Source organism: Scyliorhinus canicula, chromosome 2 (genome assembly GCF_902713615.1).
Source record: "Scyliorhinus canicula chromosome 2, sScyCan1.1, whole genome shotgun sequence".
Taxonomy (NCBI): domain Eukaryota; kingdom Metazoa; phylum Chordata; class Chondrichthyes; order Carcharhiniformes; family Scyliorhinidae; genus Scyliorhinus; species Scyliorhinus canicula.
This window is the reverse complement of record NC_052147.1, coordinates 136,603,841-136,618,826: the sequence shown is the minus strand read 5'-3', so window position 1 is coordinate 136,618,826 and position 14,986 is coordinate 136,603,841. Positions and strand designations below refer to the sequence as shown.

General features: G+C 47.7%; 1 protein-coding gene across 1 annotated transcript in view; it reads left to right on the top strand.

Annotated features, from left to right (window-relative positions):
• The window catches only part of ikzf2 (IKAROS family zinc finger 2), a 234,967-nt gene that overhangs the window by 144,544 nt on the left and 75,437 nt on the right, over positions 1-14,986 (top strand). The window contains 1 exon segment of the mRNA XM_038787051.1: positions 8,815-8,982. Coding sequence (XP_038642979.1) covers positions 8,815-8,982 — 168 coding nt within the window.

Here is a 14,986-nt window from a genome sequence, read left to right as displayed (position 1 = left end):
GGAAAAAAAAATAATTGGGTACTCTAAATTTATAAAAAAAAGAAATGAGGAAGTGAAAGTACTTTCCATTTTTCCAAAGTGGCCAGCTATTCCCTTGGTGGGGGAGGGACAAGGCTGCTCCCCTTGTGGTTGGTGGGTGGGTGGGGGGGGGTTTAACATTTGCATTGTGGAGGGGAGAGGAACCTGTCTCTGGACGCTGGGATCAAAGCCTCTGCTCATAATGGTGGCCCGACACCAGCAAATGCAGGGAAACTGGCATGCTCGTCATTATAGAACATAGAACAGTACAGCACAGAACAGGCCCTTCGGCCCTCGATGTTGTGCCGAGCAATGATCACCCCACTCAAACCCACGTATCCACCCTATACCCGTAACCCAACAACCCCCCCCCCTTAACCTTACTTTTTTTTAGGAGACTACGGGCAATTTAGCATGGCCAATCCACCTAACCCGCACATCTTTGGACTGTGGGAGGAAACCGGAGCACCCGGAGGAAACCCACGCACACACGGGGAGGACGTGCAGACTCCACACAGACAGTGACCCAGCCGGGAATCGAACCTGGGACCCTGGAGCTGTGAAGCATTTATGCTAACCACCATGCTACCGTGCTGTATTATGTATTACTTTGCTTAGCAAAGGTCTGTCAATACCACCTCAGCGACGCTCCTAGCACCAGTGGGACACAGTTGCAATTCTCTGCGAGTGGGAGCAAGGCTAGATTCTCCGATTTTTGAGGCTTAGTGCCGGCGCCGGCGTGTGAACAGTGGTGTTTTACGACCCCAGAATCGGCGCCGACCGGTAAGGGGCTAGCAGCGGTGCTGGGTAAAACTCCCGGCTCCCGTGCCAAATGCGGCAGGAGAATGCCAGATCTGTGGCCGCGCATGCGCCTGGTAATGACGTGCAGCAGTCACACCGTATAACATGGCGCCAGCCGCACGCAGACCCGACCTACCAGATAGTGCCCCCCTGTACCCCCCCTCGCCACCCCCCAGACCACCCCCAGACCAGCCCCCGCCGAAGCAACCCCGGCCTGCGAATGTCCCCCTGCCCCTGACTGTGGTGCCGCTGGATACAGGCCACAGCCGCCACGCGAGGTTGACAAAAACTCAGAGCACACGTGTCCTGCGCCATCGGGAAGTCGGCCCATCGGAGACGGTGCATTGGTGGAGGGCCTTCAGATGATGTCCTGAGGCAGTCCCAATGGCGTGCGGCGTACTCCCCGATGGCGCCAGTTTCGAGGGGGTATCCGTAAACAGGCACCACCCCTGATTTCAGTGTTAAAAGGGATCACGATATTGGCATCAGGCAATGGAGAATCCCGCCTTTTGTCTCTGGAACAGAGAATCCCAAATTCTCTCAATGCTTTACCATTGACAGGTATGGAGTGAATATTAATGATGTACATAGTGGCAAATATTTGACTCATGAAATTGAAAAGTCATTGCAACACACAAGTGTTGATACTGTTTTGACCTGACTGCAGAGGTAATTAGAAATTTGATCTATCAGTTCCAAAATAAATTGAATCCAAAAGTATAAAGCTTCGTACCTCAGTGGCTGGATTTTCTATTTCAGCAGCTGAGTGCTGATGCCAGCAGAGCATGCATGGTCTTTTACAACCAAAGAATCTGCGTGAAACCCTCACCGATTCTGGGACTGGTGAGGGGCTAGCACCAGCACTGGGTGAAACTCCCGACTCCCGCTCCGAAAACAGCCAAAGAATGGCCGTGTCCCTGGCCGCGCATGCGCACGTCTGACGACCTGCAGCAGTCATGCCATACAACATGGCGCCGGCCGTGCACTGACCGACCCGCCATCCACAACCCCACAACCCACCCCCTGGCCACCCTCCACCAGTCCCCCCGGCCAGCGATACAGATCCCGTCCGAGTGTGGCGGCGCCGGACACAGTCCTCAGCCGCCACACCGGGTTCCCGGACAGCTGAGACTACACGAGTCCCGCGTTGTTGGGCCATTTCGGAGGGCAGCAGAGAATCCCGCCCCAGAACTTTTCCAAACATTTCCAGATGCATTACATAGAAACCACAGCAATTAATTTAGAAATATGATATCGAAAAACCAACAAAAAAAGAATGTTAATAATTAAAAAGAATTGCGGTTCATTTTTGTTTTGTAACACATGAACCATGTACACATTACTCTAATATCCTAAAGCTACCATTGGCCTTTGCAGTTTTCCATCCACTGTCATTTGGTAGTTTATGATTTGGCAACAAAAGCTGAATGTTATAAACATTCTGCTGGTCGGGCAGAATTTAAACAGAGATGATCTCTCGTTGAAAGAAAAAAATTCTGTTTTTATTTCAGATTGCCATTATCTGCAGTATTTACTTAAAGCGTAATTTTACCACGAGTGGTGATGCAAAATGTTTAGTCAAATCTATTTTCGTGAAACAATTCACAAAATTGCATTTTAAAATTCCCAGTAAATTTCCCATGTTCCTCAGAAATAAACCAACTCAGTTAAAGATATAATGAAAGATCAATAATAAAGCTACAGATAATAAGTGTAGGATGTTGAATAGGGCATGTAACAATACTTGGGTTATTTCACATGTGTAAAACTTGGATAATCTCCAAGAGTGAGTAAGAGTGGGATTTTTTGATTAATTGAATGCCGTGAGTAAGGTAATTCGGTATTGTAGAGTTTTATTTATTTTAGGAGTGATTTGCATGGCTTCTAAACTTGAATAGATTTTTAATATTTCACCACAGGAATTTGTTGCTTGCCATAGTGTTTTTTCAAATTACTTCATCTCCTGGCATTGAAGTATAATTCATTAATATCAGGGAATTATCATTCGCAATTAAGATGCAAACATAAACAGGTCCTATGCAATAAATTGTTGGCTTCAAAGGTCTGTAACGTCTTGATTAATCGGGGGATCAGGGGTTATGGGGAGAAGGCAGGAGAATGGGGATGAGAAACATATCAGCTGTGATTGAATGGCGCAGCAGACTTGATGGGCTGAATGGCCAATTCTGCTCCTATGTCTTTTGATCTTATGGACTAGAAGGTTCATATGCCAAGAATGTTCAGTTTCCAATGTTTTCACGGTAGAATGTTCTGTTTAAAGAATCATGAACTATTTCATTGGTGTTTCAGCTGTGACATTATGCAGACCTGTCTGCAATTACATTTAGAGTCAGATTTTGCTGGAAAAATAGTGGTGTTTGAATGGCACCAACCGTTATTAATATGTAAATTGGCCCCCTCGCAACATGGCGGAGCCCGGTGCGGGGGAACATAGCCCCCCCCCCCCCCCTGGAATGAGCGCGCCTGCCGATCGTAGCATGGTAGCACAAGTGGCTAGCACTGTGACTTCACAGTGCCAGGGTCCCTGGTTCGATTCCCCGCTGGGTCACTGTTTGTGCGGAGTCTGCACGTTCTCCCCGTGTTTGCGTGGGTTTCCTCCGGGTGCTCCGGTTTCCTCCCACAGTCCAAAGACGTGCAGGTTAGGTGGATTGGCCATGATAAATTGCCCGATTAGTGACCAAAAAGGTTAGGAGGGGTTATTGGGTTACGGGGATAGGGTGGAAGTGAAGGCTTAAATGGGTCGAATGCTGTCCTTCTGCACTGTAAGAAGTCTTACAACACCAGGTTAAAGTCCAACAGGTTTGTTTCAAACACGAGCTTTCGGAGCACGGCTCCTTCTTCACCTGAAGAAGGAGCCGTGCTCCGAAAGCTCGTGTTTGAAACAAACCTGTTGGACTTTAACCTGGTGTTGTAAGACTTCTTACTGTGCTCACCCCAGTCCAACGCCGGCATCTCCACATCATGACTTCTGCACTGTATGTTCTACGTTATAAGGAAGAGATACCCTATGAATTGTGAATTGTTGACTGATTAGTTTTGCAAAAATGGCATTTTATGTTTAACCTGTCCATGATTTTGATGATGTTGCTAAATTTTCACATTAATTCCCCATTAAACTTGCTGCAGGAAGTTAAGTCTAGCAATTAACATTGTAAGTATGCTGTCAATGACGTGAGAATTATTTGTGACAGCCAATCAACCCTTTTTGTCCAAAAAGTAAACAATTATGACTGTGAAGTCTCATCCCTTCAGGTTATGAATTGTTTTAGATCTTAAATATTAGACATTTTTACTTTGTCTTATTTTTGCTCTTGTTTTTCCTCCCCCGCCCAACTTAATCCAGTTATTTTTCTGCATCTGACCTGACTTTAATTCACCCAGTCTAATTCACCTTCTCAGTCCTTCCTCTGTTTCTCTTTCAATCCTCACTTCTCATTTTGCATCTCTTTAATCATTCTTTACTAAGGTACCAAATATCCTCTTGCCCTTGCTGTGGAGTCATCAGCTTACATATGCAGCAACGTTATGAACAAAAATATTTTAAAATGAAACATACACAAGAAAGTGTAACTAACAGGGTATGCATTCAGATGCCCCACTACAGTAAAATCTATTCTATAGAATTCACAGCACAGAAACAGAACATTCAGCCCATCTGACCTATGTTTATGTTCCATACAAACCCACACTCAGCATACTTCATCTAACCTTGTCATCACACTCTTCTATTCCTTTCACACTGGGACACTTGTCTGGCTACATCTTAAAAACAGCCATGTTATTCACCACAACTACTCCTGACAACTCTCTGGGTAAAGAAGTATCTCGTTAATTTCTTGTTGGATTTATGAGTGACTATCTTATATTTTTAACGTTTAATTTTGGATCCCCACAAATGGAAAAGCCTTGGTCGGGATTCTCTGATATCACGGCCAAATCTTGACGCCAGCATCAAAATTGGCGCGAGCGACGCTAGCGTCAACAGGCCTCCAGGCCCAGTAATTCTCCTCTGCTTAGGGGGCTAGAATGGCGCCGGAGTGCTGTGCGCTGCTCCGCCGCTGAAAGATAGCCCTGCATGGCTAGTGCGGGTCCGCGCATGCGCACGCTGGTCGTTTCTGCTGTGGCGCACGCGTGTGTTTACCGTCTCCACGCTGGCCCCCGTGCAACATGGCGGAGCCCTATAGGGGCCCGATGTGGGGGAACATAGCCTCCCCCCCCAGAATGAGTGTGCCTGCCGATCGGTAGCCCCCGATCACGGGCCTGGCCACCGTGCAGGCACCTCCCCCCCGCCGGAGTCGGATCCCTCCACTCCCCCAGCAGGACGGCCCCCGCAGCCAAAACGCTGATGTCCTGCCGGTGGGACTCAGCAAAACTCGACGGGCAGTCAGTCTGTCGAGCGCAGAGAATCGGCACGGAGAATCGCTGCGGGGGCCACTTTCAACGGCCGCGACCGATGCCACGGCAACCGTGCGGGCGTGATTGGCGCAGATTCTCCGGTCACTGGACAATCAGCTGCCGGGTGTCGGAGTGGCATGGTGGGATTCTCGCGCCCCTTCGCCGATTCTCCAACCCGCCGCGGGCTCAGAGAGTCCTGGCCCTTATCTATGTCTACTCCATTTAACCCTTCTAGATTTTTAAAGAGATCTATTCGGTCACCTCTCAGTTTTATTTCTTCCAGAGAAAAGAGCCCCAGCCAGTTTATTTTTTTCCTGATAGTTATAACCTCTCATTTCTGGTAACATCTGTGTAAATCTTCTTTGCATCTTCTTCAATATCTCCAGATCCTTTTTGTATTTAGGAAACCAGGGGCTGGATTCTCCAAAAATGTGGCTATGTCCCCATGCCAGCATAAAAACACTGGTGATTCACTCTTAACTTTCCTTAAAAAAATCAAGAGCGATTCTCCAACCTCCAGGGGGATAGCAGGGCCCCAGGGAGCTGCTCGCAGATCTCGCTGAGGAAACGACCCTGCACGTCCGGTCGGGAGTCTGTGCATATGCACGGCGGCGGCCTCCAGCGGCCGCCTCGTGCGCCATGGCGGACTCAGACCGTGGACCGTCATCGAAAATGTAGGTCCCCCCGAGATGATGCACGGACCCGAGCCGCCTGATCGCTACCCCGGCTGCCCATGAGGCCCCCCCCCCCTTCCCGGCGCTCGATCCCCCCAACCTCCCCACCAGCCGCATCCGCCACCTGAGGTTCCCACTGGAGATACATGGTTAGAACCACGCTGTTGGGAACTCGGCCAGTTTTGCTTGGAGAATCTCATGGGCGGCCTCTGTCAATGGCCCCCCACGTAATCCGCGCGCGGAGACCAGAGAATCGCGGGAGTGCGCTGGGCACGATTCCCGCGCAAACATCAATTCTCCGGCCCCCTTGCCAAACGCGATTTCCGCGTGGTGCTGCGGAGAATCCAACCCCAGAACTGTGCACAGTGATCTTAAGTATGGTCTAACCAACATAATGGGGAAGACTTTGAGCCTGCATTAGCAGTACATGGGACCTCAAGTGCAGGCAGAAAATCCAAAGAGAATCGGGAAATGCAATTCTCTCCAGAGAGATCGCGTTTCCCAATTTTCCACACCCCTTGGCGATGATGTCGTGAGGTTCATGCCCACAATGGGTGGGAACCTCATTTAAATGTTGGTGAACACAGTTGAATGTAATTATCCAGCCCCCCCCCCACATGAATCAGTCTCGGGGGTCCCCCAGTGATGCAAAGGTAAGTATAGCCCCAGGGGGAGAGAGGCATTGACCCTTGGCACAGATTAGCGTTGCCAGGTTGGTGCTGTGCCAACGTGTGTCAAGGGACAGTGACGTCATGCCCCCTCAGGAGCCTCATGGGGGGTGGGGGTTCTCATTATGTGTGGCGGGGACAGAGCGCCAAGATCATTGAAGGAAGAACTTGCTGGCATGGGGGGGGGGGGGAGTGAGTTTGGGGTACACTGGCAATACTTCTGTGGTGGGGGAGAGAGAAGAGAGCCCCCAATGATTGTGTGGGAAGGGGCAAAACCTTTGTGCTGGATTAGGGATGGGGCTGATCTTCAGTTCTGATCAGGGCGCCCTTTAAAGATGGCGCCCTTATCTCTGTGGAGCTGGTGCTACCGGCTCTATTAGGCTCTGGCCCATGAAAGTGATGGCTTAAACCATTCCCAGCAGTTGTTTTCACTAAGAGGGACTCTGGAGTGAAAACTGGGCTGTGCAACTGGAGAACTACATGCGCGTTTTCAGTCCGAGTCTGACACTTTGAAAACTATGGTAAGATTCCGTCCCTATATGCTCGTTTAAAATAATCTCTTTGCTCCTCAGCTTTGATTCTCTAGAAACAAACTCCAGTGCTTTGGCATTTTCAATGGCTTCATAAACTTACAATACCAATTTTAAATGGTGCTCCACAAAGTACAAGCCTACTCTCTGCTTTGCCAACAGTAGCAAACACCAAGTGGAGATGATGTTTCCCTGAAGAGTGAGGGTGAATTCCTGTCGGGCGAGTGATCTTATTCAGGCGCCAGCTACCAAGCTGGTGTCAACACAGAAAAATGATATTTGGGGTGTTGATTTGTTCACTTGGCTCGATGGCTAAAGTATGGTTTGGAGCAACGCCAATAGTACAGTTTCAGTTCCAGTCTGGCTGAGTTAGACATGGTACCTGCCTCCTTGCCCTTTTCCTGAGAGTGGAAGGCAGTGGCAAACCATCATTGACAAGCATCTGAAAAAAACGAGCCAAGGAGAGCACAGATAACATTTTATGACATGAACAGTAGTAATCAGGGGGATTGAGAGAAGAGAGTGTCACTGATGTAGGGTGATCCAGAATAAAGGAAGAATCATTGAATCGTTTTAAAATGCTGAGACTGGGGTCAAATATAACATAGCTTTAGAATGAACTTGAAATTATTTTTGTAGTTTTTCTGCAGGTTTCCAGTTGTTTACTTCGCATTGTAATTAAAGCAATGTTTGACTGGATGAAGAAGCAAAATAATTTGAAAATTAAACTTCTAGGGGCATGTCAGAAATCAACGTTTTGTCCATGGGCAGCAATAGTATGCAAACAGTAGATTATTAAGCCATTTCTGCAATGTGATGATTTACAAATAATTTGATATAATCATGTGCTGTGTCATTGTGCTTTTTTTATTTATGCAACATGTTTTTAAAATTGCTTTGAATTTTTGAATTGATCATTCCAAACAGTAATAGCAGTTTTAACATTAAATTGGTAGTCACAATCTCTGCTTACAATGACTGCTGGATCCAGTCAGATTTATACAAATGATCACTGCAGCAGCCTGAAAGCACTGTAAATTGCAGCTACTTTGAATTAATAAATAATTTTCCAATTAAAGGTGCTCAGTGAAAAGCATTCATTAATGTGGGTTTTTTCTATCTCTCAGTATTTTAAAGATATGTATAGTTTAAACTCAAGCTGCCTGTTGGCCATATCTATCCCACAGGCACCACATTTTTAATTGCAGAAAACTAATTTTTAATTGAAGTGTCAAGTTTAGCTGGTTTTCTTGACCTTTGATGTTTTGTACTTCTTCAAATGTGACCCATGGTGTGCACTAAATAGTCCATGAAGGTGGAAATTTGATCATCTCTGCTTTAAGCATCATCAGTGCAATTTTAAGCTGTAATTATTAAAAACTAAATGAACATAGCAGATACAGTGTGTTTCAGTGATCATGGGGACAAGTTTTTCTATGTGCTTTATGTAAGCCTGTTTGTAAACAATTTGTTTTGGATTCTGCTGCACTTAAAATTTAGAGGATATCCTCCTCCCTGTCATTTGCCACCCAGCTCAAAACTACTTCAAGCTACTTCTTCCAGTGATTTCTTTTTGGGAGTTGTATTAATGGTAAGACCTGAAAGCTGCTATCATGGAATGTCGGCCATGGTAATATTTTCAACACCTGGTCCCCTTGAACTCTGCTTTTGATCGCAGGTGTGGTATCCTGGTTTTATGTGTTACAGGTGAACGTCCTTTCCACTGCAACCAGTGTGGTGCTTCATTTACCCAAAAAGGAAACCTACTGAGGCACATCAAGTTGCACACAGGAGAGAAACCTTTCAAATGCCCTTTCTGCAGCTATGCCTGCAGGCGGCGGGATGCACTCACTGGGCACCTCAGAACACATTCTGGTAAGTTAGATGTCTACTGTATATGAGCAAGTGACTTTGCACCTATCTTTGGTCAACATAGGTCTCTAGCCAAAGCTTTGAACTTGTCAGGAATGGAAACCTGATTAATTAAGCAAAATAATGTCCAACAAGCCTATATACAACAGACAATGACACACAAATTGTGAAGTAAGGTGCAACCAGAATAACTGGATTTATCAATTTGTTTTCAATTAGTACAAAGAGAGTAGTGCGCAAAAAGAACTATTTTTTTTTTCAGAAAGTATCACTATCATTGTAAAAACCTGTTGCGGAATCCCCAAAGCGAACAAAACCATTTCTAGTTTTTCTTTCTCTATTAGTTATGTTTGACATTTCCTGTATCTTGACAGTGCAAAACCTTGTTTTAAGTCATGAACCTGTTTGATGTATTGCACACTGAAGGTGCAAGTCTTCCATTACCCATGCTTTCTATCACAGTTCTGAAGTAAGAATCAGTAGGTTTTTCAGTGGTCCATTTAATTTTAAGAGTGAGTTAATTTTTTCCCAATTGCTTCTGATTTGTTATTGTTCAAATGGTGTAATGCTGATATAAGTATGGTGAGAGGTGGGCTTTTTCACTTTGTTTACTCTAATGGTATATGTTGTGTGCAGTGGTGAGAATTTCTGTGGGCAGCTATACACCACCTTTGGATTGCTGTCAGATTCAGGGTAATTCCTGCTCCTGCGGGCTGGCTGGATTTGTTTGTTTTATAATACACACACTACAAGATTGCAATAAACAATATTGCAGTAATAAAATTAAGTATAATAAATAGTTTTCTTATTGTAATATGAGCTCTAAACTATGAAGGGGCTAATTTTAGCCACATTCGTCCGTCAGGAAACCCATGGAACTGAATAGAGTATCATTTTCACATGCCGCACAATATAATCCTCCAATGAGTTCAACGGAGAGGAAAATTGAATGGGGTATAAATGTAATGTTACACCTCAGCCTACCAGTTTCTAAACAGGCAATTTTGGTTAAAATTGCCCCGTAAATATTCAAAACTCAATATTTGACATGGAAATATGAGTGAACACTTTGCTTATGTCGTTCTTTTATTCTTCTGTACACTCTTTTCCCTAATTCCTTCCTCTTAATTTTAACTCATGTTTTCTACCGTTCTAAATCTTTGTTCCTTGCTTTTTAACTCAAGTTTTCTGCCATTCTACGGGCGGGATTCTGTCGTAATCGGCGGGGCGGGCAACTCCGGCGGGACGGAGTGGCGTAAACCACTTTGGCGTGGGCCGCCCCAAAAGTGCGGAATCATCCGCACCTTCAGGGGCTAGGCCCCCCCGGAGTGGTTTACGGCCGGCGGGAAAGGGGCTTGGCGCCATGCCAACCAGCACCGAAGGGCCTCCGTGAGTTGGCGCATGCGTGGGAGCGCCAGCGTGTGCTGCCGTCATCCCCGCACATGTGCAGAGGGCTTCGTTTCCACACCGGTAATGGCGGACTGCTACAGCCACCGGTGCGGAACAATAGAGTGCCCCCACGGCACAGGCCCGCCGGCGGATCGGTGGGCCCCGATCGTGGGCCAGGCCACCGTCGGGGCACCTCCCGGGGCCAGATCCCCCTGCGCCCCCCCAAGAATCCCGGAGGTCGCCCGCGCTGCCAGGTCCCGCCGGTAAGGGACCTACTCCAATTTACGCTGGCGGGACTGGCAAAAAACGGGTGGGACTTCGGCCCATCGCGGGCTGGAGAATTTGGGCAGCCCCGGGGCAGATTGAGTTGCGCCGGTCCCCGCCATTCTCCGAGGCGGGCGGCGCGATTCACGCCGGGCCGATTTTTGGGGTCCAGAGGATTTGGAGGACGGCTGGGGTGGGATTGACGCCGACCCCCGGCGATTCTCCAACCCGGCAGGGGGGGGGGGGTCAGAGAATCCCGTCCAGTATCTTTCCTCCCTGCTTTTTAAGTCATGTTTTTTGCCATTCTAAATCTTTACGCCTTGCTTTTTAAGAGTGTATAACTTGGGCCTTATTGTTTATCTGTTTGGCTTCCTGTCCATTTTAAAGATGGAAACAGCTTTTTTTCTAAAAATGGTCCACATTGACTGAAAACCTGTTTAAAAGATCAATTTAAAAAAAAAATTTAAAACATCTTTTTAAAAAATAAATTTAGACTACCCAATTCATTTTTTTTGAATTAAGGGGCAATTTAACATGGCCAATTCACCTGCCCTGCACATCTTTTGGATTGTGGGGGCAAAACCCATGCAAACACAGGGAGAATGTGAATTTCTATCTTGGCACAGTTTTGGAATGAAAGCATTGGCATCTACCAATCCATACAGCTTAGTGCAACACCATTTACATTTTTTAAAAAATGTTCACTCTATTTAACTGTGTTTTTTAAATTTAAATTAATATCAAGATTCAACTTCAAGAATCTTTTTGTTTGGTAAACGATAATAAGGATTTTTTTCTACAATAAGAAATTCCCGTACCAGCCTCCCCGAACAGGCGCCGAAATGTGGCGACTAGGGGCTTTTCACAGTAACTTCATTGAAGCCTACTCGTGACAATAAGCGATTTTCATTTCATTTCATTTTCAAATACGTTGGGAGGATTACCTGCTGGCTGAGGCCGAAATCGCGAAACGCGCTTAGGCAGAAAATAGGTTCCGACGCCAAAATCGCAGTGGGCGCCGATTTGACGCCAAATCGCAAATCTCCATCACCTCGACAGCAGTGTCACTGCGGTCCGGAAAGCACGTACAGTAAACACCGGCTGCATGTCATTAGCGGGCCTCCACCTCCAATGGACCTAGTTCCCAGCGGCGTGGTTCACTTGTACTTTTAAAAAATGGCATTGTGGCTGATGTAGGAGAGAGAGAGTGGAGACTATAAGACCGCAAGACCAGAAGACATAGGAGCAGAATGAGGCCACTCGACCTATTGAGATTGCTCCGCCATTCAATCATGGCTAATATTTTGCTCATCCCTATTCTCCTGCCTTCTCCCCATAACCCCTGATCCCCTTATTAATCAAAAACCTATCTATCTCTGTCTTAAAGACACTCAGTGATTTGGCCTCAACAGCCTTCTGCGGCAAAGAGTTCCACAGATTCACCACCCACTGGCTGAAGAAATTCCTCCTCATCTCTGTTTTAAAGGATTGTCCCTTTCGTCTGAGTTTGTGTCCTCTGCTTCTAGTTTTTCATACAAATGGAAACATCCTCTCCACATTCACTCTATCCAGGCCTCACAGTACCTTGTAAGTTTCAATAAGATCCCCCCTCATCCTTTAAAACTATAAGAGTACAGATCCAGAGTCCTCAACTGATCCTCATATGACAAGCTCTTCATTCCAGCGATCATTCTGGTGAACCTCCTCTGGACCCTTTCCAAGGCCAGCACATCCTTCCTTCGATATGGGGCCTGAAACTACTCACAATACTCCAAATGGGGTCTGACCAGGGCCTTATGCAGCCTCAGAAGTACATCCCTGCTCTTTTATTCTAGCCCTCTAGACATGAATGATAACATTGCATTTGTCTTCCTAACTGCCGACTGAACCTGCACATTAACCTTAAGAGAATCGTGAACAAGGACTCCCAAGTCCCTTTGTGCCTCTGATTTCCTAAGCATTTCCCCATTTAGAAAATAGTCTATGCCTCCATTCCTCCTTACAAAGTACATAACCTCACACATTTCCATATTGTATTCCACCTGCCACTTCATTGCCCACTCTCCTAGCCTATCCAGATCCTTCTGCAGCCCACTGCTTCCTCAAGATTACATGTCCTTCTACAGATCTTTGGATCATCTGCAAACTTAGCACCAGTGCCTTCAGTACCTTCTTCCAGATCATTAATATATATTGTGAAAAGTTGTGGTCCCAGCATAGACCCCTGAGGGACACCACTAGTCATCGGCTGCCATCTAGAAAAATACCCCTTTATCCCTACTCTCTGCCTTCTGCCAGTCAACCAATCCTCTATCCATGCCAGGTTCTTTCCTTGAACACTATGGGATCTTAACTTATTCAAGAGTCTCCAATGTGGCACCTTGTTAAAGGACTTCTGGAAATCTAAATAAATCATGTCCACTGGTTCTCCTTTGTCTAACTTCCTTGTTACCTCCTCAAAGAACGCTAACAGATTTGTCAGACATGACCTCCCTTTGACAAAGCCGTGCTGACACAGTCCTATTTTATCATGCACTTCCGAGTCCTCCGCAATCTCATCTTTAATAATGGACTCTAAACTCTTACCAATGACCTAAGTCAGGCTAACTGGCCTATAATTTACTGTCTTCTGCCACCCTCCCTTCTTTAACAGCGGTGTTGCATTAGCCACTTTCCAGTCTACCGAGACCCTTCCTCCCTCCAGTGATCACCACCAATGCCTCCACAATCTCCTCAGCTGTCTCTTATGGAACCCTGGGGTGCAGTCCATCCAGTCTAGGTGATTTATCCACCTTCAGACCTTTGTTTCCCCAGAACCTTTTCCTTTGTGATGGTCACTTCACTCACCTCTGCCCCCTGATTCTCCTGGAGCTCTGGCATCCCACTGGTGTCTTCCACCATGAAGACTGATGCAATGTAACTATTCAGTTCCTCTGCCAGGGCCAGGGAATGGGGGTTTGACGTGGGAACAGGCCGAGTGTCCAGGGTGACACCTCCATTGGACTGTGACGGTGCCCAGTCATGGATAGCCATTTTTGCAGCCGGTAACGCATCTTGCTGCGCACCCCACTGAGCACCCACCTTGGCCCCTGGGTCTGAAGACTGATACCGGCCGTATGGTTGCCCCCAGCCCCGCACCCCACCCTCCGCCATATGCCCCCTCCCCCCCCCCCCCCCCCCCCACCCGCCGGTGGCTCACCCACGGCAATGCCTACAGTAGCCCCTGTGGGGGCGCCGAATGGGGCTGCAAAGCGTACAGCTGGCAAGGGCACCGCCAGAGTCCCCCATGGTGCCAGGCACCGACAGATGCAGAGGTGGGGGGGGGGGGGGGAAGACATGGGGTGACAGAGCCCACAGTGCTAACTGGGGCCACCATATAGCCCATTGTACCCGGTTGGGCACACCGCACCGAGCTGCTTGAGGGGGAGGAAGCTGCAGCAGTAGAGCGTGCAGCAGTGGAGCATGCCGCAAAGGAACATCAATTCTCGGCTCCAAAGTAGTAATTCCTGCCGGCCTCTGCTGCGCTGGCGGGATGAGGAGGGGGAGCGGTGATTCAAGCTTGAAACAGCTGCAGCATATTTAAATGCTCATTTAAACATGCCCATCTGGTCACACCCAACCGGAACCAGATAACATCACCTGCAGCGGGCCAGGAACACCTCGCACTGGTCAGTTCCCAGCACAAACTCCGATTAGGGGCTCTTCCACTATTCTCCCAGTACAGTGGATTGTGCGCCAGGCACAATGCGCCTGGACAATCGCCCCCAGTGTCTCAAGACAATAATGGATATTGGGAGCTGGAAGGAAAATGGAGTTGAAGCCCAAGATTATGATCATATTGAATGATCAATTTGTGGTTGGGTCGTGGGGGGGTTGCTCGGAGGACATTGGAGCCCTCGGATGGTCGGGGACTGCTGGTGCCAATCGGCAATGCCAGTTAAGCACCAGAGTGCAGTCCCGAGTTGGCATTGCCAAGGGATAGGGCCTGAAAGGGGAGATTGAGGGGGGGGGGGGGGGGGGGGGGGGAGGCATAAAGGGGAGGGCATTTGGCGATTCCATAGTGGGGTGTCGTTCACCATGGGGGTTGGGTGATTGGGGGGTGGTGCTGATGCCAGCTAGAAGGGGAGAGTCTTTGCTGGTGAGAAGGGGCAGAGTCTGAAGGGAGATCCTATGGGAGGGCCCCAATGCCAGTGATCCTTTAGGGAGGGAGGGGGTAGGGGAAGAGAGAAGGTTGATGCCGGCAAGGATGGTGGTGGGGACACTGTCACAGAAATGGTGCCTTAATCTCTGTGAAGGCGGGCATACTGGTGCGTTTAGACCCCGCCTCCCTCAGTATTGATGCATAGCCCCTCCC